This window comes from Eulemur rufifrons, chromosome 7 (assembly GCF_041146395.1).
Source record: "Eulemur rufifrons isolate Redbay chromosome 7, OSU_ERuf_1, whole genome shotgun sequence".
Classification (NCBI taxonomy): Eukaryota; Metazoa; Chordata; class Mammalia; order Primates; family Lemuridae; genus Eulemur; species Eulemur rufifrons.
The window spans coordinates 270480314-270503557 of NC_090989.1; the positions used below are offsets into that span (position 1 = coordinate 270480314).

The following is a 23244-nucleotide window of genomic DNA, read 5'->3' on the forward strand; positions in this document are numbered from 1 at the left end:
CAATCCCAGAACCATGGTGTATCATCACCCCAGAAGATTCAACGCCTCTTTGTTTGCTACCATGTGAAGGTTCTAATCCTTTATCTGGCTTCCAGGCTTCTCAGGATAAGGTCTTCCCCCAACTCAACACTCTTTCCTCTAAGCAAACTGTCCCATTACCCATCCTACAAACACCCCAAATAATTAAGAGACAGGAGAAAGCAGAGGAAATAGCTATGGGAGCTCAGAGGAGGGAAACCTCTGTGGGAGAGGTGACGTTTGTGCTCAACCTTAATGGATGAGTGGAATTTCAGCCCCTCTTCGGTTTTGTCCACTGTGGATTCTGGGACGAGACTTGGCAAGTCCGGGGTTATAGTTCCCTAAGATCTCCTGAACACCTACGATGTGTCAAGCACGGGGTGAGTCACCGCAGCCTCCAGAGGAAGAAGGTGCATTCGGTGCACAGGCAAGCAGCGCAAGACACACGAGGGGACACACAGTGTAAGTTCTGCTCTCACTCTGCTCCAAACTGCCAGCACCTCTCTCCAAAACAGACTCCGTAGGCATTCCTGCATCCATGGCTGCTCCTCTACAGAGCAGTCTGAGTAATTCTTTTGAAATCTAAGTCAGATCTCGGCGCTCTTTTGCTTAAAATCCTGCAGAGCTCTCCATTTCACTCAGAGGCAAACCCAAATCCCGGCAGTAGTCTGCACAGCCCTATGTGAGTGGCTCCCCTCTTCCTCTCCCACTTCCTGTCCTGCCTGCCTCCTCCTTCACTCTACTCTGGCCACACTGACCTTCACGCTGCCCAGGTGAGCTCCTGAGTTAGGTCTTTGCTGGAGCTGTTCCCTGTCTGGAATGTTCTTTTCCTAGATATCTGTTTGACTAACCCCTTCAATCTCCTTTAAGTCTCTGTTCCAATCTCTCATGCTCCATAATCTCCTCTCACTCTATCCTATTTAATATTAAAACTGATCTTCTTATCTCAGAACTTCTGATTCTCTTTTCTGTTTCATTTCCCTTTTTTTTCCATAGAATTTATCATCTTCTCACATACCATATAATTTACATTTTATGTTTATTGTTATTGTCTCTAACACATACACACACACGGATATAAGCTCTCCAAAGGCAGGGGCCCTTGTCTTTTGTTCTCTGATGTACCCCAAGCACGTAGAACACTGCCTGGCACACACTGGTGCTCAGTCATTCTTAAAGAACTGGCTATTACTAGAGCAGTCTTTATACTGCTGAATGGTGGGCACGAGGGTCCCGAGTGTTCAACTCCAATGTGAAGAGGTCAGGAAAGGCTTCAGAGATAAGCTGACACTTGAATTCAGTCTTGAGAGGTGAGAAGGAATTTTCCCAGGGGGTGGTAAGGCAGAGGCATAGGATGAGAAGGAAAGGTTCTCAGTATAGGACACTCTGGCAGAGTGTGATCATGGACCTCGCACTACAACAGGAGGGTGAAATTCATCATCCTCAGAACAATGGGGAGCCAAGGAAGTGCTTTATAAGAGGATGGCCATTATCAGATTCGGGCTTTTAATAAAATCACTTTGTCTGCAAGTACAGAGGACGGATTAGAGAGGGTAAGACTAGAGGTAGACAGACCAGTGGGTTGACTGTTGAAATTGTAGTGGAGAGATGTGCTGAGGCCTGAGACTGCCAAGGGCTGCAGCAATGGGGTAGAGAAGTGGTCCCCCTCATGGTAAAAACCCTGATGGCTTACAACATATGACATCCTTGTCACATTTTCACTCACAGACTGGGCTGCTTTTGTGTTTCAGTATGCTAGTAAGGAAGCTACAAATATTTCAGTCTTGAATCTTGCACTGTGCAATCACCACCCACTCCTTTTCCATTCAAACGGGAGGTCTCAGTGAGGGCTATTGTCCAAAAGAACGACAGACAATAGAGAAAAGCCAGTGAAAGGAGAGAGCAAGTGCGAGAGAACAGAGCAAGTCTTGCTGCCTGCCTCTTTCTGGGGCAGAAAGGCTGTATGCTTTGCTGCAAGGAAGGAACAAGCAGCTCTCTTTCGCTATAGTCAATCTTCTGTTGCCACTAGCTGGTCAGTATGAGAACTCGGGAAAGTATCCACTCTGGAAAAGAAGCGCCCTCCTAATGCTGCTCCACCCAGGGTTAAACCTGACTCTTTTTTTCCTTTCCTGGGAAAGAGCAGATTTCTTCCTCCCACCCCCAAAGGCAGCTAGAGGGAAAGGCAGTGAGGCTTCCTTCTCCCCCAGAACAAAACAATCAGCTCAGGTGCTTAGGAGAGATTGGAGCCAACCGGTTGGATACTTGGACAAGAAAACACATTCAATTTCCCTAAGAAGACTTTTCTCCTTAGATTTGTAAATTTCTTGGCAGGGGGAGAAGGAAAGAGTGGTATCTCTTTCCTTTTTATGATATTGGACCAACTTGCAGACACTGAGATATGTTTAAACCCAATGCCTCCTGTGAGAGGTCCTGCAACGTGATGGAAAGAGGCACGGACTAGGATTCAAGACCACTGGGTTTAAGTTCGAACTGCAGGTGCTTGGGTGGGTTTCCTTCCTCCTCTGGGCTTCGATGTTACTATAAAAATGGAGGGTGTAAATTCAAGCTCCCTGAGAGTTATGATTCTGGGATCCCATCAAAGTGGATGGTTGCGGTAATAGTTTTCAGGACTTCACCCAAGAGGTCACTGTCAGTCCCTGTGCTCTCCTCCCCCCAGCACGCAGGTTCCCATTGTCCTAAGGCAGACAAGGCCTAGCGAGCAACAAAGCAAGGTGAGAAGCAGGAGGCTTTGCCTGCCAGAGGCCTAGTTAAACCTCCTGCTGCACCTGCTGAAAATTAAAATCATAGACTGCTCTTGCAGCCTGAGGGTCCAGTTCAGGAAAATAATTAAGCCCTGGGTCACACCAAAGCTTGCAGGGCCCGGCTGTCTCGGCTGGTGTCACTGACTCCCCAGAAACAGCAAATCTGGTTGGCCTTGACGAAACCTGAGCCTCTCCTACAGCTGAAATGAATCCTCCTCTCTCCTGCCCCACCACCCTCTCAGTAACATAGTACTTTTTGAGGGCAGACAACATATTTCTCTTTGCCCTGAGTATTAAACAGCTTTCATCAGCTTTGAAGTGGCAAGAGGTGGGCTGGGGTATGGAGAAAAGGGAAGCAAACTCAGATTAGAGACCACTAAACACTCCCCGCCTTATTTAAAATGTCCCAGAAACCTGGACCAGCACCAGGGTGGGACCTTGAAGTTGGTGTGCAACCTAAGTACCTCATTCAGTAATAAGGGACCTGGTGTCTAAATAAGGACATAACAATATATTGTTTAAACCTAGCTTTGTTTCAGGACATCAAATTCTCTCTCTTCTCCATCCCAGAATCTTTCTCATATACACACAGAAAAGAACACTAGAATGTTAGTGCAGTCAGAAACCCCTATAGGAGACATGACTATTTGTAACCACTGTTCTTCTGTCCAAATAAAAGACATCAACCTTCAGAATCAAACCAGAAACCAAAAAGGGCATATAGTCCACACATCTGCAGGGCTTGGGTCCTTTCTCCAAAGGCCTGCCTAATGGCTGTCTAGCGTCTGCTTGAACACTTCTTACAACGTGACTCATTCCGCCATTGGGGGTCAGTATATGGGGCTGTTGGGCAGCTCCATGGGACATTCCTGTGGGGCTCAGCTCTGTTCTCTTAGTACTTGCACTTTTTAAACATTCCTTAGAATCAGACCCCTGCACACACTTAGGGGGAAGAAAAAAGACATTCCGAACTCTGTGCTGACATTTGAAGGAAGCTTCTCCACCCCCTGGTGGACTGCTGCTCTTAGGCTGAGCTCCATGCTCCCAGCAAGTCTCCTGGCTGGGTGCCCGCCCCCTCACTATTCTCAGGGGCTTTTTCCTTTGGGTAACCATTTTTATCTATATTTTAAGGAACCTGTGCTGACCTGACAAAGTTGGCATTTCAGGACTGTATCTTCTTCCCTCTCCCAGGCCATCAGCTTCTTGCAAAGAGCATCCTGTTGGGAGAGACCTTCAGGACACTGCCGGCTCTATTCACGCAAGCGCACTTGAAGACATACTACTGAATGGGATGTCCTTCTTCACACTCCCTCCCCCACACACAGAGCACACTCTTCTGTCAGGTGACATGGCAAAGCAAATTACTAAAAACTGTTGACAATGAGTGCTTATTCAATTTGATCACTTTTTCCCCTTTTGTGGAATCAAGGCAGATAGATGGTACATGGTCTAGACTGACCATTACCAAGCACAGGAAAAAGGATGACATTTCCCGACCTGTGGGCATGTAAGCTAAATCCACGAGCAGATTCCAGGGCTGCCTGGGGGTAGATGAGGACTGGGTTCACCTCAGAAGCCCTGCGCTGGCATTTGCCCCTGTTCAAATTCTGTCTTTTCTATCAGTCCTTCTTAACACCCCCACGTTACTGGTGTAGGAAAACAGACAGTACAAAGCAAGAGGAGCTCCTCAGAGTCACGGAGTAGGTCAGGGCACTTCAAGTTCATAGAATCTTTACACCAAAGGATTATTTTAAGGCTCATCTACCCACTCATATTACAGCACAAAGAACTGAAGCTCTGGGGGATAAATGACTTGTTCAAGGTCACGGTGAGCCAGAGCTGAGATTTCCAGATCCTAACCAACATTAAGTTCCCAAGCTGCATTTTAGCATTCAACTTCTCCTCCATTTGTCTACTAAAACTTCCAAGGCCTAGCTCAGGTTCTTTCTGGTCCAGGAAGTCTTCCCAGGCTTTTCCAAACCCACAGACACATCTTCCTTCCTGGATGCCACAGAATGTATCATCTCCAACACTCATTGGCATCAAGAAATAGAATGCCCTTTGACATCCCATGAGTCATGGAACTTTGAGCTGGCAGGGTCATTGGAGGTCATTTAACTCATGCCTCATTTTCCAACTCATACATGTCAGCTCACCAATGTAGCCCAAGTTCCATTGGAGAAAGGTTCCTGTCTTGTTGATGACTGTTATATCTCTCTACTCAGCACCACACCTTGCATAAATTGCAAATTTGGTTCAAAATGCCAATTTAGCAATTACCAAGGATGTAAGTGTCTTGCAGACTGGGATTCCAGATCCAGGTCTGTCATTTATTTACAGTGTGACTTTGGACTAGGTGCTTGACCTCTCTAAGAATGCTCCCTCACCTGTCATATGGGAATAACAGTAGTGCCTTCTCCATATATTTTATGTGGATTCATGATAAAAGGCAAGAATAAAGCTCTTAGCACCACATTAAGGATTCAATAACTATTTGCTATTCCTTAATCATTTTCAGGGAGATTCACTTTTTCAACGTTATTGACTTACAATCAGGTTCTAAAGAAGTGGTCCCAGCACAGAAACTTGGGGAATCTTTCACATCTGAGGGAAACTTCCATTCTACATAAAGCAGCTGAAACTTGATGGGGGGAAGAGAAATGCAAAGAGGAAGAGACCTGAAAAAATCTTCCTTTCAGTCTGGGCATTAACAAGAGAGGCAGAATGAAGGGACGCAGGGCCAGCTATGAAGGTGACTTTGGTGCATAAAGACGGTAGGCAGTTTGTGCAAAGCGACCTTGAGGTCTCCCAACTGGACTTAGAGTAAAATGAGAAATCTACCTTTTATTTGTTTGTTTGCCCCCCTTTTAATGCCAGGGATGCTTTACCACCACCAACTCCGGGCCCAGAACCCAAAGCATGAGCTGAGGGCTTTGTCAGACACCATCACCCCCTAGTGGTGGCTCCACACTCCCCACTATCGGCAGAGTTTGGCATTTCCAAACTTTGCCTGCCCAGCTGTGGCACTGGTCACCTCCAAATCCCCTGAACTAACAAGCTAATAATGAAAGACTCGCCCAATTTGCCAGAGACACACGCAAGGCAGGATGTTTAAAAGGTTTGGAGATGGGACTAGGCTGCCTTGGGACCCTGGGAAAGAGATGGCCATAAAGGACTCATGGTATCATCCCCTCCCCCCACAGCCACCATCAACCCTCATTTCCAGCCAGCCTGGCCCTCCCAGAGCTCATTGTGCACTCTGTGTTTACACACAAACAGTCGAAGACCAACACAAATAAAAAGCCCACGTCTCCCTACACAGCTCCTGCTATACCCGGCCATCTGGTGACTACCTCGCTAGCCAAATCCCCATTGGGAGCGCCTTGTGCTGCCAGTCCAGGGCGCTGGGGAGAGAAAGAGGAGGCAGGAACCCAATTTCCTGCATGCATCCAAAGGCTCAGTGCTGCCAAGGAGGACAGCAGTGGGCCACTCCACGGGGCAGGCAGTACCCAGCCACCGGGCTCAGTGGCTGTGCATCACAGAAGGCAGAAAGCTTCAAGGATAAAATGCCAGGAGATTCTCAAGCTGACACACAAGTCCTGGGGGATTGAAGACTTGCAGTTCCTCACTCACCTTGTCCCAGGCTCCCAGGTACCCATCCCCTTTGAAAACCGAAGTTAAAAATGGCAAAGATTGCCAGCTCCAAGAATTCTGGGGCACCTTTATAGCTAGCTGGACTGGGTCCTCCACATTCTTGGGGAATTGGAATGCTCCGGGGTCCTCACTGCCAAGTCAGGCCATATCCAAGAACCCGCTTCATTTGAAAAGCCCGTTTAGGGGAATTTCCGACCCTCATCTCTCAGGGTACCCTGGAGTAGAGAGACCTCAAGGATAAAGGGAGAAGGGTAGGATTGGACGTGGTAGTGAAGGGACACCTTCTGTTTCTCCGGAAGGACCCTTCCCTGCCGGGAGGCGGGAGGAGCCAGCGGTGAGCCCAGGGTTAGGTATCGTCCTGAGTAACACAACCTCCCCTTCATCCCCTTCCTTGGACACGGGCAGTCCCCCAAGTGCACATGGGAAGGGCTACTGGGGTGTGTGTGTGTATACGTGTGTGTAAGTGTGTTTTATGTGCGTTGCACGCCAGAGGCGACGCGGCGAAAGTCCCCGGGGAACCTGCAAGGCGCTCTCCCGCCTCGCCTACCAGAAAGCTCCCCATGCTCAGGTTACAGGCAGCCCGGGGAGCGCACAGGCACCCCCGAGGCTCAAGCTCAGGCCAGGAGAGAGGGACTGGCACTCGCTCAAATCCCCAGAGGCAGCCAGTAGGAAAGAGGGAGTGGGGGAGTCGCAAAAATACATTTTAAAATATCAGGGCTCCGAGGAGAGTGGAGTCTGGTCCATTGATTACTACGTGGGGCTTCTAGGGTGAGCAAGCAGTTAACCTTGGAGGTTCAGGCTGGGATCCTAATGGCGCTGAAAACGAAGGCCAGTCACCCTGCGATGCTGATGCCAGAGCCGGATCCCGCCAAGGCTCGGACCCCCGGGGAAGAAGAGCTGGGGAGTCTCTGGGCGAGCCCCTGACGCCTTCTAGGCGCTGTTGTTGGCCAGACTCCGACAACCAATAAGGCCCCGCGCCCCCGAGAGGGGAGGGGAGCGAGCGAGCAGGGAGCGCGGGAGAGCTAAGGGGGAACAACATTTTTGTAAACGCTCTCCGAGATAATTAAGCTATCAATTACCCGGGTGGGAAATCAGCCGCGCTTCCCACAGCTCCACCGAAGGGCCGACTCCTCCGGGATTCGAGCCGGGAACCAGCAGGCAGCAAGCTGCTGGCGAACTTTCTGATTAACTTTTCGGTTTGGGCCCCCCACCCTCACCTGTTTCCTCTCCTCTCCTTTTACCTGCCTTTAACTTACTGTTATTAGCCCAGTGAGTGAGCTACGAGGACAAACCTGCTCTTTGCTGGGAGGGGGATAAAAATAGGAAGGTGATAACGGAGGTAGAGGGAAAACCCAAACGTGGAGACCTTGGGCTCTCAATCCCAGTGCTCAGAAATCGCTCAAGCCCCTCCACCCCCATTTCACAGATGGCCAAAACTGAGGCCCAGAGAAGGAAAGTGACTTGGCCAAGGTCACCCAGCCCGTGTGGAAGCCGAGCTTTTGCGCGCTGGGTGAGTCTACATGGAGCCACTCCGCTCCAATTTTCAAGAAAACCTATCTGGAAGGGAGGGCCAACAACTCTTAAGGCGAGAGCGAGGGGGCGGCAACCGCGGGCAGCCAGTGACTGTGCCCGGAGGAGCAGTGGGCGTCTGGACCGGGAACTGGTTTAGGAGCTTTGGAGCGGGGGGCTGCCCCGGCCTCCAGCCCGAGCACACTCAGCGACTGGGGGTCTCCGGCGTCCGGGATGGATTGAGCAGAGCTCAACGTCTGGGCTGAGGCAGAGGGACAGGTCCCCACTGCGGGAGGGTTGGCACGCCCCCGGGCTCCCGCTGCACGCTCTCCAGGACCTCCGGCCCCACACTGCTTTCCAACCACCTGTGCGACCTCCGGGCCCCTCAGCTGCCCTCCGCCGACCCCACTCGGGGCAGCCCGGGGAGGGGATCCCCAGGGCGCCCCGACCCGTCCGGCCTCACTTAGGGGGCTCAGGGTTCCTTGCGATTCCGCGGGTGCCGGCGCCCAGCCTTACCCAGGGTGAAGAAGGGCAGCTCCGTGTTGTCCAGGTCGTCCTGCACCGCGATGCGCCCCGGCAGCTCGTTACGCACAAAGAGCAGGAGGCGCGACTCGGCGGCGGTGCCGGCAGAGCCGGGAGAGCCCGGGGACGCGGCGGCGGCCGCTCCGGCCCCGGTCCCAGCCCCCGCCCCGGCGCGGGCGCCGCTCCATCCTATGTCGCTCTCCCGCAGGGCGGGCAGCGTGGACACCGTGACGGTCTTGAGCCGGCATGGGCTGTCGGGCTCCCGTGAGGCGGCGGCGGTGGCGCCGGCCAGCAGCGGCGGCGGCGGCAGCAGGAGCAGGAACAGCAGCAGCAGCGGCGGCGGCGGCGGCGGCCCCGGGTGGAAGCGGAGTCTCGGCCGCCCCCGGAGCCCCGAGCCGGGGCCGGGGCTGCGCCGGGCGCCGGCGGCGGCCATGGCGGGAGGGGCTGCGGTGCTGCGGGCGGTGGCGGCGGTGGCGAAGGAGGAAGAGAGGCAGCGGCGGAGACGGCGGACGCTGAAACAAACCAGGACGCCCGAGCTAAGGAGCTGAGAGAGCCGCTCTCCGGCAGCCCCCGGCTCCGGGCTCCGCCTCCCGGTCGGCCCCGGACCGCCCCCCCGCGCCGCCTCCCCGGGCCCAGCCGCCCGCCCCCCGTCTCCGGCTCCCCGACAGACCCCGAGCGTTTCGGAGGCTCCGCCCGGCCTCTTGCAAGTCCCAGCCGCTCCCTCCCCTTTCCCAGGATCCCCCAATGCCGCCCTCACAAGGTGCTTCAGCCACAACACCCCTCCCCAAATTTCTAACACTTAGGGCCCCCCTCGCGTCTCCCCTAATCCCCCCGGTTCTCCTAGCTTCGTCCCACCTCGGCTCAAACCGGAGGCTGCTCCTGGAGGGGTGGGGGGGGGGGTCCACCTTAACCCAGCCTTGCTCAAGGCCCGCCTTCCTGGGGGTAGGGAGCACCCCTGGATGGCCACGACTTAACTTTGTCTCCCTACAGGCCCAAGAACAAGTCCTGCCTTCAGTCCCCTACCCATTTCTAGTTCCTAAAATAACTTCCTGTGGCCTCGGAGCCCCCTTCGCTCCCACTTCCCCACAACTCACGCATTCATTCTCCCACCGCCAGGACCCCAGCTCTCCCCTCCACCCAGGCCTCAGTGGTTGCCCTCATCGCTGCAGGACCGAGGGGTGTCGATCTCCACCCTCTGACACCGACCCCCGCCCCCCACAACTCCAGCCGGCTGCTCTGGCCCCCTAGCTGCCGCCCTGCGAGCCAGCCCACTCACGCGCTTTTATTTTGGATCCCTGCTCCCAGCTTGGAGCGGCTCTACTTGGCTGCTTCTGCTCTCTGTGTGAAATTCCTGAAAAGGGTGCGAGGTACAGACCTACTACTCTGTCTGCTTCAGGCTCCTTGGGCTTCTAGATCCTCTGCCCAATTCCCGGAGGATGGGTCTGCTCCCCAATTCTTCAGCCGCAGTTCTTCTAGATTCATGCTGAACTGTAAACCTAGGTTCTGGGACGTGGCACTCCTGGCCTTGGGCTGATTGTCTCTGACCCACACACCCCATGCCCTCCAGGAGCTGTCATCTCCGCTAGGGTCCTGCTTATGCACCCCGTTCTCACTCCCCTGCTTTTCTTCCTTTTGCCTCTCTCTGTAACTCTTTCATCTCTCCACTCACTTCCTTCTTCCTCATCTTGACTTTAATCTTATAAATGCTTCCTCCCTATAATTTCTGAGCCATTTCCCATCCCTCTGTCTAGCTGGCCCATCTGCACCTTTTATGCAGTTTCTGTGCATTAACTTCTCTCTTCTTAGCTCTCTTTCCCCCTTTCTATCTTTAACCCTTCACATAAATTGCTTTTTCCCCTCTCTCATCACATTTTATTTTTTTATGACTTTGGATAAAGGTAAGGGACTGAAAATAAGGAAAAAACAAAAAACTGTTTTGTGACCTTGGACTTAATAATGCTGTGTATAAAGTATTCTTCAAGTGCCAGACATGTGCCTATGTTAGCTTTTATACGTTACCATAATCCAATGACATGGGTGTTACGCTTCCCATTTTCCTTATGAGGAAACTTAGATCGGGGTGTCAGGAACGCGAAGGGACTTTCCAAGGTCACACAGCTAATGAGCTGAATAGCTGAGATCAGAACTCTCGGCTTCAAGGCCTTGGCTGTTGCCCTGAAATCACACTGTCCTCAGTGACCTTGGAAAAGCCCACCCATCAAAGATGCTGTAAAAGGCAAATCTGCTTGAACACAGTTGGATCTGCCTCCGTGGTGAGGTTTGTGAAGTCTGCTCCTCCTGTCTCCGTTTACTAATCTGTGAACCCAACAGAATCTGGCCTTTCAAGTCTTCTGATTTCTAAACCATCTCCTGCCTCTCTGATGCCTGCTCCAGTTCATTTACTCCTCCAAAATATGTCGCCCTGCCTCCCTCAGTCTCTTCTTTGTACCCTTACAATCCACCACTATCCTCCGCAATGGGGCTTTCTGATTCTCTATGCCCCTTTCTTCAAATATGCTGACATAGTCCATTTATAGAAGTGCACACCAGGAAAAAAGGGCTCCCTTATGTAAGGCAGAGTCTGTGCAAGTCCTTCATGGACCTCTGGTACAAAGGCCTGTCAAATGAGACCAACACTTTCATTCATTCATTCGCCTCCAAATATCCAGGGTGCCTACCAGGCACTATATTGGGATGCAGAGATGGATAAACACAGCTCCTTCCCTTGGAGGGGGGGGCTTATAATGACTGGTAGGAGAGTGTGTGCAGGGATGAGATGGGCACAGAAATATCTCGGGTACCAGGCAGGCAGGCTGGCAGACAGACATGTGTTTCCTATGTGAGGTGCTTGGAGAAATCAAAAGAAAGCTTCCCAGAGGCAGTAACACTGGAGTTGAGCCATGTGGTAGCACAGGGGTGGACATCCAGGTTAAAGTTGGAATTCAGCATTCTTTGCAACCGCTTAGCATCCAAATCAGTCCTTTTCCTACATCAGAGGGAGCTTCATCTTCTGAGGCACAGCCCACCTCCTGAGAAAAAGCTAAAATTTCTAGAACTTTCTCAGCCTCCACTGCAGCTAGAGCCTGGGCACATGACCCAGACTTCATCAGTCAGATTCACCCACCCTACGTGCTGGGAAGGAAGCTGGAATCTGGCAGAATCCATTGGGGACCAAAAGGGCAACAGCTGGGGCAGTTATATGTAGGTTTCATTGTTAGTGGAAATAATTCTAACAGCACTGCTTGGAGCCCAGTGCCATTGGTGTCAACAGTGTGAAGTGCCCTGTTTATGCTCGGCTGCAGTTGCAACAATATCTCTGCAAGGCCAGTTCTGAGCGGTGATTTGGAGTGGTGCTCTTGACTTCATGGACTGTAAGCTCAGATCCCGTGCCCTTCTGGGGATTCTATGTAATCTAATACAACTTAACTGAATTCTGAATGCTGTTTCTGCTTAAATTATTCAAAATTGGTTTCTGTTGCTTACAACTAAGACATCTGCCTGAGAACACAGAATGTGGAAATAAAAAGAGGGCACAGAGGGGAAAACTTATGAAGGGAAATGCAGGGAGTTCAGTCGGGGGAGAGGCAGTGATTGAAGATAAGAAAGAAAAGGCAGGCAAGGAGTACCAATTTTATTTAGTAGGCGGTGTCAAAACCGAATGACCACAGGGAAAGAACTTGTATTTCTCGGTACATGCGCTGTGACTTCAGAACTTTATGTAGTATACCAATGAATGGTGACAACTCCTGTCTGATGGTGGTTGTGAGGTTTGAGAAATAATTATGCAAAGCACTTAACACATAGTAGGTGCTCCATAAATTATTAATGTAACTACTGCTTTGATGTATAATCCCAGTAACATCTGGAGTAAGGCTTTTTATTCCCATTTGATAGGTGTGAAGCCAGAAGCCAAGGAAAGCTCTGAAAGTTGACTTTGATCGTGCAGTTTTCAAGTGTTGGGACGCAAGAACGCCTGGCTGCCAAATCCTTGCTCTGTCTGCCATGCTGTGCACCCTCCTTGCACCCGCCCTTCTGCACCTTTTCTCCAACATGCTATGACTTTCCCAATCGCACTGTAATCTCCTGTCCTTGTAGCCTCTGAGCCTCTCTCTTCCCTTCTCCTTTCCTCTCTTCATTCAGTTACATTTCATTTTTGATTTAACTAGTTACATTTCATTGTTGATTTAATTTACTCTCCTGTAAGATTCCCTGTACCCCCATCTCCCACTCCACTGATCTGAAATTCCTTTTCATTCTAACTCCTTCCTAGTCTTCCTAGCAAACGCTCCTTCTTATTTCATCTTTCATCTTTCATATTTGCCTTCCTTGGTAGTTGCATGAATTTTTTTTTCTTTTTTTCCCCATTCTCCATAATGTATTCCATTTTGCAAAAGCCTTCCTATTCATACCACCTGACTTAGGCAGTTTAGTGTAGTTAGAAAAGCAGGGGCCTGGGAGGCTGGTAGGCTTTGGTTCACACATCATCTTTGCTATTTATCTACTGGGTCAAGCCATATGATAGCTCCTAAGAAACCTTTTGTTTTCTCATGTGTTAAATGAGGAAAGTAATACCCACTTCTCAGAATCATTATGGGAATTAAATGAGACCATGTATATGAAGCTGTCTAGCCCATAGGAGGTTCTCGTTAATGTTATAAGTAAATCCAATCATCTTATGGTATCTCACCCACTGTTTTCCCCTCCAGCCTCAGGTCACACATTCCCCAACACTACCCCTCCTCAGTGCCAGCCATATTGGTCTCTTTCCTGTTCCTGGAATATTTCAAGCTCTTGTCACCCCAGTATCTTCCCACAGGCTCCCCCTTCTGCCTGGAGGGATAGTCCTCTGGTCTTCACTAGCTGTCTTTCCCTAATCTGTAAGTCTCGCTGATAAAGCACTATCCCTAAGATGACCACCCACCCAGTTTAAGTTAGCCCCTCTCTGTCTTCCCTTTTATGTCCTTTCATATCTCCTTACAGTTTTTCCAAATCACATCCATTCCATATTTTGAAAGTTGTCCATTATTAGTGCATTTCCTTGATGTATTTTCCCCACTAGACTGGGACCTCCCAGATACCAAAGACCAAGTGTGTCTTGGTTACCACTGTGTGCACAAGAGCTAGCACAGTAACCTACATAGGGCAGAGACACCAAATAAGTATTTGCTAATGATCACATATTCATTGAATGTTTACTCTGTGACAGGCACTGAACTAGGCACTAGCCATACTTCTGCAGAGAATAGAAAACATTATATAGTTAAAACCTCCCCCATCCTCCCTCCGTCTATTTGTCCATCCCTCCCTCCCTTCTTTCCTTCCTCCCTCCCTTCTTTCCTTCCATGCTCCCTTCCCAGCTTTCCATGATTCAAGTAATTTTTTAAACAGTCTTTCTCTTTTAAGCCTCCAGATAAACTCTAGGACACAAATAAACTCCAATTCAGGAAGAGAGAGTGCTATCTTCTGCTCTGTCTCTGCTGTATCTAAGCTCAATCTTCCATCAATCCATTTCATACCCACGAATCCCCACTATTTGTTTTCTCTGGTTTCAATCATCACCTTCTCTGCAACTCACACCGTCCTTTTAATCCAGCTTCGCTCTCTGCAGCACGTTGGCTCCACTCATCACTCAGCACATCCTGTTTCCTTTCCTTCCCTTTAGCCACCTCCCCTCGGACCCTGTCTTGCCCTTAGCTCTACCCACCGACCCCTCAGCATCCCGACCTCTGCCCAGCCCAGCTCCATCCATCCGCTGGTTTAGGATCAGTGACAGCATTAAGGTCAGTCTTGAAGTTTTTCCTTTTATTGCTGCTGGATCCTAAGTAGATCACTGCAAATATATCTATCCCTGCTGTCTATTTCGTTGACTCAGAAACCTCTTCTGGTGATGTAAGTTTAAATTCTTTTCCCTACCACTTAACTAGTTGGCTGATTTTTAGCAAGACTTACAACCTCTTTCAGCCTTTATTTCCTTACCTGTAAGTGGGGGCAGTGGGAAGTTTGAATGAGCCAGCAGGTATAAACAGAAGTACCTGGTGCTATCTGGCACACAGTAGGTCATCAGGAACAGTAGCTTATTTCTACCTCCACATGTCTATTTCCTTGGTCCTCCTGCGCCCTCTGTCTCTTCGCTCTCCTCTCTCCATTTCTCATTTCCATTTTCAGAACATTTCCACCACGTCTCATTGAAAGCAAACTTTTACCATTGTCTCTAACTTCTCTTTCGTGAAAAATGAAAGAGTATTTTAATCACCGTTGTCGTTCTTCATTTCTGCTTGCATCTGTTTGACTGATTTCTGCTTCAACCCAGTACTTCTCTCGCTCTTTCCCTTAACAATTCTCAAATTTATTATCTTTTTTCCTCTGGCTCATACCTTTCACTACCTCCCACTTTCCCTGTACCTGGTCCTCTAAATCAACCCCTTCTTGTTCTGTGATTTACTGCAGTCATTTCCTATCCTTCTTACAGTCAAAATCCTCACAATACTCCTTGAAAGTCTCTCTTTCCTCATTCATCCTTTTGCATTTTCTTTCTCACATCCACTCATCTTTAATTCATCCCCATTATTCATTTGCTTGAACCCACATCTCTGCACCTCTTTGCTGACTTAATCACTTAACCTATTCGTGTTTCCTTCTTCCTTTGTTACACTGGTCATCTTTCATCATTAACACATATTAATGGGTGATGTTTCTTTGGACTTCTCCTTACAAATCCCAATCCTGGTGTATTTTCAGGGTCATCTCTCTAGGCCCCATTGACTCTAATTCCTTTCTGGAATCTTTTCTCCCTGACACCCTGCTTTAGTTAAGGAGAGAAAAAAAAAAAAAGGCCTACAGTACCTGCTCTGTATTTATTCAAGCTAAACTGCTAACCTGATGCATTCAAATGTCTATTGCTGATGAAAAGTGCAAGCTTTATGTTCTGTTATAGCGCACTAGGTCAGTTTCCTTTCTGTACCACATTATTTTCATTATTTTGTTTTGAATCAGTAAAGGCAATGTCAGCATAGAGTCACTATTTCCACAACATTTACTAAATGCCTACTATGTGTTAAATACAACCTACATTTTTTGTTGTTACTGAATTCTCACAAGTCTGGGAATTTGGAAGTTTAAATCCCTGCCTTTACAAGTGAAGCATTGGGAACGCGTAGAAAATGCCAGCCTATGATATGTTGGCAATTTACATTGAATAAAGTCCTTCCAACTTTTTTGGGTAGAGAAAGTATAGTATAAGAGTTAAGAGATGCATACTTCATAACAGGGATGATGGCAACCACTTTGCAGGAATGTTATTTAATATTTGTCTTCTTTCCTAAATTACAGTTTCCATGAGGGCAGAAATCCTATTATTCCTGTTCCCTGCTGGTTGGTATGTATTAGGTCATCAATGATTATTGCTAAATAAATAAATGCATGTTAAAAGCACAGTTTCTTGCATAAAACAACACTGGTTTTGAATTTCAGCTCTGCCATGTAATAAATATGTGACCTGGAACATAGTAGGGAGAAAGTAGATATCTTCTAACAGTCTGCATCTTTCAACCTTGTTCATGGATGCTGTTGTATACATGTTGTTTTTAATTTTTTTCCTAATATTATTTAGCAATCCTCAGAGCCAGGCAAACCAGGGTTCAACTCCCAGCTTTCCCACTCTCCAGCTTTGATGCCTTAGGCAAGTCGTCTGTCTCTTCAAGTATTACTACTTCATCTATAAAATGGAAATCATACCATCTCTTTACTACACTCAAGGGCAAGTGCTATGTGGTTGCAGATCTGGGCTGAAACCCCAATACTAACTGATTTCAAGCCCTCTGCACTTTTTACTACCAGGGGTCTCAGTGCTCTGACTTCCAACTCCAAAGACTCCTTTCATTTTTTTTTTCTCCCACTATCTTTAGGAGCTTTATGAAAACCTAACTCCCAGGACCATGCCCAGATGTTTCTCAGGGAGGTAGAGGCCACCCCCCATGCCTGACCCACTTACTGAGCTGTATTTGATGACTGTTACATGAGAATCTGCACACTCAGCAAAGCTGGGGCTCTGCCGGTTCCCTGTGACTCCTGAAGATTCATCCTCACTCCGTCTCATTCTAAGAGTCTCTCAGTGAAATCCACGGGAAGTTGTGGGGAAGTTGCTCCTCCCTGATCTGGGACACTTTTTCTTTTTCTTTCTTTCTTTCTTTTTTTTTTTTTTTTTTTTCAAGTGAGGCTCTAGTCTACAAAGGAATAAAAATACACCTAAATTCCAAAGAGCCTTCCTTTCACCTTCTCTTGCTCCTCTTTCCCTCCCTTCCACTTTCTCTTCTCCTTTTTTTCGTGAAATACTGAGGAATACTCTCTTCTAGGCATGGGTATAACAATGATGACTTAAAGTGATCCCTGCACTTATGATCTTATAGACGAATCAAGAGATAGATAAACACAAATCATTAAAAATAAGTATCTGGTTGAAAGGTTTATAATGTGCTATGCTGAAAAAGAATATTGTCCTACGAGACAGAATAATGAGAGAGATATTAATTTATATCTGCGGACCAGGTAATGCATCTCTGAAAAAGCCACAATTAATTGGAAACAAGGAAGGACAAATAAGAGTTGTTATGGCAAAGCCGGGTCCTGTGGGACTTTCAGACAGAGGAAGCCACAAGCACAAAAGGCCCTTAGAGGGAACGTGGCAAGTTCTAGGAACCAAGCACTTGCAGTTAGTATGGCTAGAGAGTGGAGAGGGAAGACTAGAAACGAATGAAATGAACCTCAGAAAGTTAGTAAGGCTTCAATTATTCAGGCCTATGGTAAGGAGTTTGGATTTCATTCTAATTTAAGTGGAAAGCCACAGGCACTTTTAAGTCAGGGGATGGCATAGTCAGAAGTACAATTTTAAAATGCTCCTGTGGCTTTCGATAGAGAATGCAAGAGAGAAAAAGGGACTGTAACAGGGGGCCTGCCCCAGCTGTGCAGGTGTAAACCTCTCCAGGATGCAGACTTGCCCGATCCAACTTCCCCGCACCCCCGGCCACACACACACACACACACACACACACACACACACGGGGTCCTGCAGCTTGCTCACCCTAATAGTGGGGAACTTACTATGTCCACTGAAGACTGGCCCTACTTTTGGTTAGTTCTGACCAATAGCATATACTGATTATATTTTCTCTGTTGAATGCACCACTTACTGATCCACATTCCACAGTCTGAGGAAGCCACATGGAGCAAGTTTTACGAAAATTTTCCACGTATCTGAAGGCATGTATCTCTTTCTCCCTTTCAAGGAATGACTGTCCCTGTCAGCTGTCTCCACTATTGTCAGCCTAGGTGTTAAGCAAACAAACAAACAAAAAACAATAATTATCAACGAATTCCATTTACATTGAATACTTCTGTGTTCATCATCATGACATTTGATTTCCACACAACCTGGTGAGCCAGCAGGATGGGAAATTTTAGCCTCAATTAACAAGTGGCAAGAATAACACTCAAAGATGTAATTTGCCCAAGTGGTAGAATTGGGTCCTCAATCAAGTCTCACAACTCCTATTTATTTCACCTTAGAGTGAAAATAAAGCATAGGGTAATCTCATGGGTTCTGGTATCAGATTGATTGTCTAAGTTCAAATTCTGACTCCTATATTTGCTGTGTGACCTTAGGAAAATTACTTAATCTCTCTTAACTTTGATTTCTTGATCTGAGAGCAATAAGAGTACCGACTTCATAGAGTTGGATAAGGATTACGTGAGGTTATAGATTAAAAGCATGAAGCACAGTGTCTAGCCTATATTAATAATAAATATATAATCAATAAATGCTTCCTATTATCAAGATCCTCAACAATCTTGGTCAAAAGCAACAGTAAGTAGTGAAATATAAGTTGCTGCAGGTTTGGTATAAGGTGGCTTGGCTTAGAATATTAACTCTGCCACAATGTCATGAATAATGTGTTTAATCAGTGACCTAGGTCTTCATCTGTAAAATGGGCACACTCATAGCTAGCTCACAAAGTTGGTGCAAAAAGTAAATCCTACAAATAAGAAGAGAAATTGCCTAGCACCAAGAACTATGTACTCAATAAATGTTAATTTCCTGCTTCTCTGCTTTGATTTAACATCATTCCCCCTAGAAAGACTTCTCTGATGCCCTAGGCTGGGTTAGTCACTCCCCCTTTCTTTGTTCTTAACACCTTGCACTTACCTGGAGCTACATTTAAAGTATCTGCTTGTCTGTCTCTACTTTTTTTTTTTTTTTTTTTTTTTTTTTGAGACAGAGTCTCGCTTTGTTGCCCAGGCTACAGTGAGTGCCCTGGCATCAGCCTTGCTCACAGCAACCTCAAACTCCTGGGCTTAAGCTATCCTACTGCCTCAGCCTCCCGGGTAGCTGGGACTACAGGCATGCGCCACCATGCCCGGTTAATTTTTTCTATATATATTTTGGTTGGCCAGATAATTTCTTTCTATTTTCAGTAGAGACCGGGTCTCGCTGTTGCTCAGGCTGGTCTCGAACTCCTGACCTTGAGCGATCCACCCACCTCGGCCTCCCAGAGTGCTAGGATTACACTCTAGCGTGAGCCACCGCGCCCGGCCTCTGTCTCCACTTTTAGACTGGAGTTGCTTGATGTGCCAGGCACTATTCTAAGCACTTTGCAAATGATAAAATTTAATCTTCATATGAACTCTATGAAGGAGGTATATGATCATCCTCTTTCATATCAATTAAGAAATAAGGCAAGGGAGAATTGAATCACGTGTCCTTGCTTGCAAGGCTGGCATAGAGGGGTTACTCACTTGTTCCTTCTTGTTGGATTATTGCAGATGCCATCGCCTGAGAGAGGACTCCCCTGGCTCCCTACTCCAAAGAACTCACCCATTCATCATATTTTCCATATCGACATTTTCTCCATCACAGCCAAATCACTGATTGATGGATGGATAGACTTCTGTCGCTCAAATGCAACCTTTAAGAGGAAAGGGATTTTACCTGTTTCATTCCATATTGTGTATCCAGCTCTTAGGTTAGTCCCTGACACATAAAATGTGCTCAATAAGTATTTGTTGAATAAATAAACAAATTGCTGCATTTATGAATTACTGAATTTATTTTGTAACTTAAAAACAATAGCCCGTGTCAAACTATACGTTCTTACATTCTTGTGAAAGTTCATAGCATTTTAAACTGAAGGTGGGTCAGGGACGAGGAACACTGAAGGGGTGGGGAGAGAGTATTCCCTTCTGCCCTGCACTGAGCCTTCTGCACTCTCAACAGCATCGCTTCTTTCTGAGCAGCTGGTCAGCAGGTGGGGAGACACCCTCCTTGGAAGGGTGGGGGGCGGTTCTGCTCAAGGAGACAGGATGGGAAAGCAGGAGGAAGCTGCACGGGGAAGAGATATACTGCAGTCATGGCATTAAGCCTGAGGTTTGAAATGCCCACTAAGATTCACTGGGAAAAAATAATACTTGAAAAAAGTGTAATGTCTAGTATTTATCACCTTGGTCTACTGGTAGTTCATTCTCCCTGACATCTATGGAGATTCTTAGGAACTAATATATTGTCTAACACCTACACTGCCACCAATGCACCATGCACTTTTTTTTGTCAGCTTTCATGCTCACCTGTTATTCTCTAATTAATTTTTGTTGCTTTAGGTTTTGTATAACCCATTAGCATGATATTCAAGTTCCACACAACCTTTCTGATCTACTCTCTCACTGTTTTTCTTCCTATAACATATGCCCTCATCAAAACAAATACCCTAACTATTCCTGTACACACTCCAAATTCCATGCTACCTCTGCCTGGATTATTCTCCCCTGACCAGCGCTCTGCATGTGCGGACAGCAGCCATCTTTCAGGACCATTTTTAAAATTTATTTTGAAACAAGGTCTCGCTCTGTTGCCTGGGCTAGAGTGCAGAGTGTTATCATCATAGCTCACTGCAACCTCAAACTCCTGGGCTTAAGCGATCCTTCTGCCTCAGCCTCCCGAGTAGCTGGGACAACAGGCATGTGCCACCATGCCCGGCTGATTTTTTCTATTTTTTTTGGTAGAGATGAGATCTCACTATGTTGCTCAGGCTGGTTTCAAACCTTTAGCCTCAATTGATTCTCCCACCTTGGCTTCCCAAAGTGCTAGGATTACAGACATGAGCCACCACCATGCCCAGCCCTGGACTATTTTTATTTTCATTATGGCCTTTATATGTAATAGGATTTTTTTTCCTTTACATGTTATTTCTCATGTAACTTACTTGTACATTTAATAATTTTTATCACATGTGTTATTGTAGTCAAGGTTGTGATGCTTTAGGTTTTTGTCCAGCAAATATTCACTGCCTTCCTCTTCTCACTTCCTCAGAGCCCATTGATGTTGAGCTTGGCCATGTGACCTGTGCTGGCCGGTGAGATACCACCATTGCCACGAGAGTAATATGCTCTGCCTCACCTGCTGGTCCAAGTAGGGTGACAGGCATGAGAGCAGACTTGGACCTAATTTGCCATTTGGAGACAAGACTAGCCAATCCAGCCTAAGTCAACAGATTCCCCAGCCCACCTTCTGATGTTTGAATGAGAATAAATGATTGACATTTGAAGCCACCGAGTTCCAGGGGGTTTCATTACATAGCATTATTGTGACAACTGACTGAGACATGGTCTTAACTCCTATCCTATCTTCTGAGTTTCTTGAAACTAGAGACCATCTGATTCACCTTTTTTTATTTATGCAAAGTTCCGAGGTACAATCCTAATGCATATTTATTGAACAAATGAACAGATGAATAAATGAATGAATAAAGAGCTCTGGAGAGAGATCCAGGATCCAGGGAGACTAATGTACTCATTAGTTCAACAAGAATTTATTGAATCTTTATTTTGTGTCAGATATTGTGCTCAAGGAAAGGTATTCAGTGGTAAATACACTGGGCTTGGCTTCTAGATGCTACTTGGTGGCCTGGGAAAGCTTCAGAGCTATGGATTCATAATGCAGGCAACGTGCAACTCTGATTATCCTTGAGTCGTATGCGAGGGCACCAAAATAATCAGAGAAGTGATAATGGCTAGAAAAGAGCAGAAAGATCTCTCTCTCGCAGCTGATTCCCATTATCTCAGGTTAAGAGCAAATCCCAGACAGATGGGAGGCATTTGCATCTATTTGAAGAAAATGAGTTAGTGGAAGCTGGCCCAAGGGTTAAAATAAAAATCTATGGGGATAGGTATTGGTTGGGCGTTTTCTGATTGCTCAATGACACCTATGTCCCTTTCCACTGTTATGGAGAGGCTGTCGGCATGCTGAGTCTAAATGTTGTTATCATCTGTGAATCCAAAGCCTGGATCCATGACGACCAGATCCGACACTGTGGCCTCAATGTTCAGCAAGATCTCTGCCCGGACCTCGATAAAAAATCACCGTATGTCCCCTTTCTGGGAGCTTTTCCTGATTATTAAAGATTTCTGTCACACTCTCTTGCCTACCCTACATACTCACTCCAAAGGTGTGGCTAAGGTAGCTGGTGGCTGATGTCTTCCATTTCCCAACAGAAGGAGCTCTAGGAATCGGGAGCATAGTGCTGAAATTCCTAAATCATGGAAGGCATCAACAGAGCCAAGAATTAAGTCCAGCTTCCCTTGTCCTGGATGCCAGCCACTGGGGAGCAAAACTCATCCAACATGTGCTTTAATATCACTTAGGATTTTGTTTGTTTGTTCGTTTGTTTGTGTCTACATTTTGAAAGAGCAGGTGGCTTGGACAGATGGACTATTAGAAACTATTTGCAGAGCTCAAAGGATGACACTCGAAATAAAATGCATGGCTATTTCCTAAACTAGCACCTTTCAGCCTGGAAGAATAAGTTGGGACATTTTACCCCCTTCGATAAGTACTGCTTCAATATATAAACACACCCCAATGAGGGCAGCAACCATAAGAAAATAAACGTTTAGGTCAGGCAGACAAATATTGGCAGGGATCTATTTTCTGATCACTATGCAACTTAAATGTGATAAGGCATGCACAGCCTTTAGTACACTCTTTGGCATACGGCAGCAACAACAAAAATAATAATAGTACCATTTATTGAGTACCTACAATGTGACAAGCAGTACGCTAAATGCTGTGAAAGTCCCATCTCAGTTAGCTCTTTCAACACAGAAGAGCTAAGAACTAGGAGCTATGAGTATTTTCATTTTACATGTGCAGAAGATAAAGCTCAGCAAGATGAAATTCCCTGTCCAGAGCCACAAGGCTAGAGATGGGGCCAGGGTTTAATCTCATGAGGTCTTACTCCAGAGCTCCTGATTGCGACCACTCCTTCACATTCTCTCTCATAGTTAAGATCCAACATACAATAATGAAAGCTAGTATCATCGTCACCATAATCATTGTCATCATTGTCATCATTTTTTGAAATCAAAATCATCATTATTAGGTGCCATAACAAGAAAAGTCACCAAAGGAGGGCGGTTTTCTGGAATAGTATCATGAAAACAAACTGTCGATTGAAATATAGAGGTACACGTTTAAGTGTGGCTGTTGAGGTCAAATTGTAGGAGATGGGAAAAAGGGAAGGCAAAGGTCTTCACGGTCCAAAAGACTTGGTTCCGACTTCACCACACGGTAGCCTAGACAAGGTGCTCCCCAAGTCAATTGAAAATGGAGTACAGTAGATTAGGTTATGGCCCCAATTCTTCACACCTCTCCCTGTGTCTGCCACCTTTGCCAGGTGACTTTGCAGTTCTTCTTACTAAAGAGGCAGAGTCTATTTCCCCATACTTCAAAGTCACG

At 47.0% G+C, this 23244-nt stretch overlaps 1 protein-coding gene across 3 annotated transcripts in view; it reads right to left on the reverse strand.

The window, feature by feature from the left end:
* The window catches only part of ASTN2 (astrotactin 2), an 824356-nt gene extending 815458 nt beyond the window's left edge, over positions 1–8898 (reverse strand). For all 3 annotated transcript variants that reach the window (XM_069474594.1, XM_069474593.1, XM_069474592.1), the window contains exon 1: positions 8460–8898. In XM_069474594.1, coding sequence (XP_069330695.1) covers positions 8460–8898 — 439 coding nt within the window. The remainder of the gene's footprint in view (positions 1–8459) is intronic.
* Between the last annotated feature and the right edge of the window lie 14346 nt (positions 8899–23244).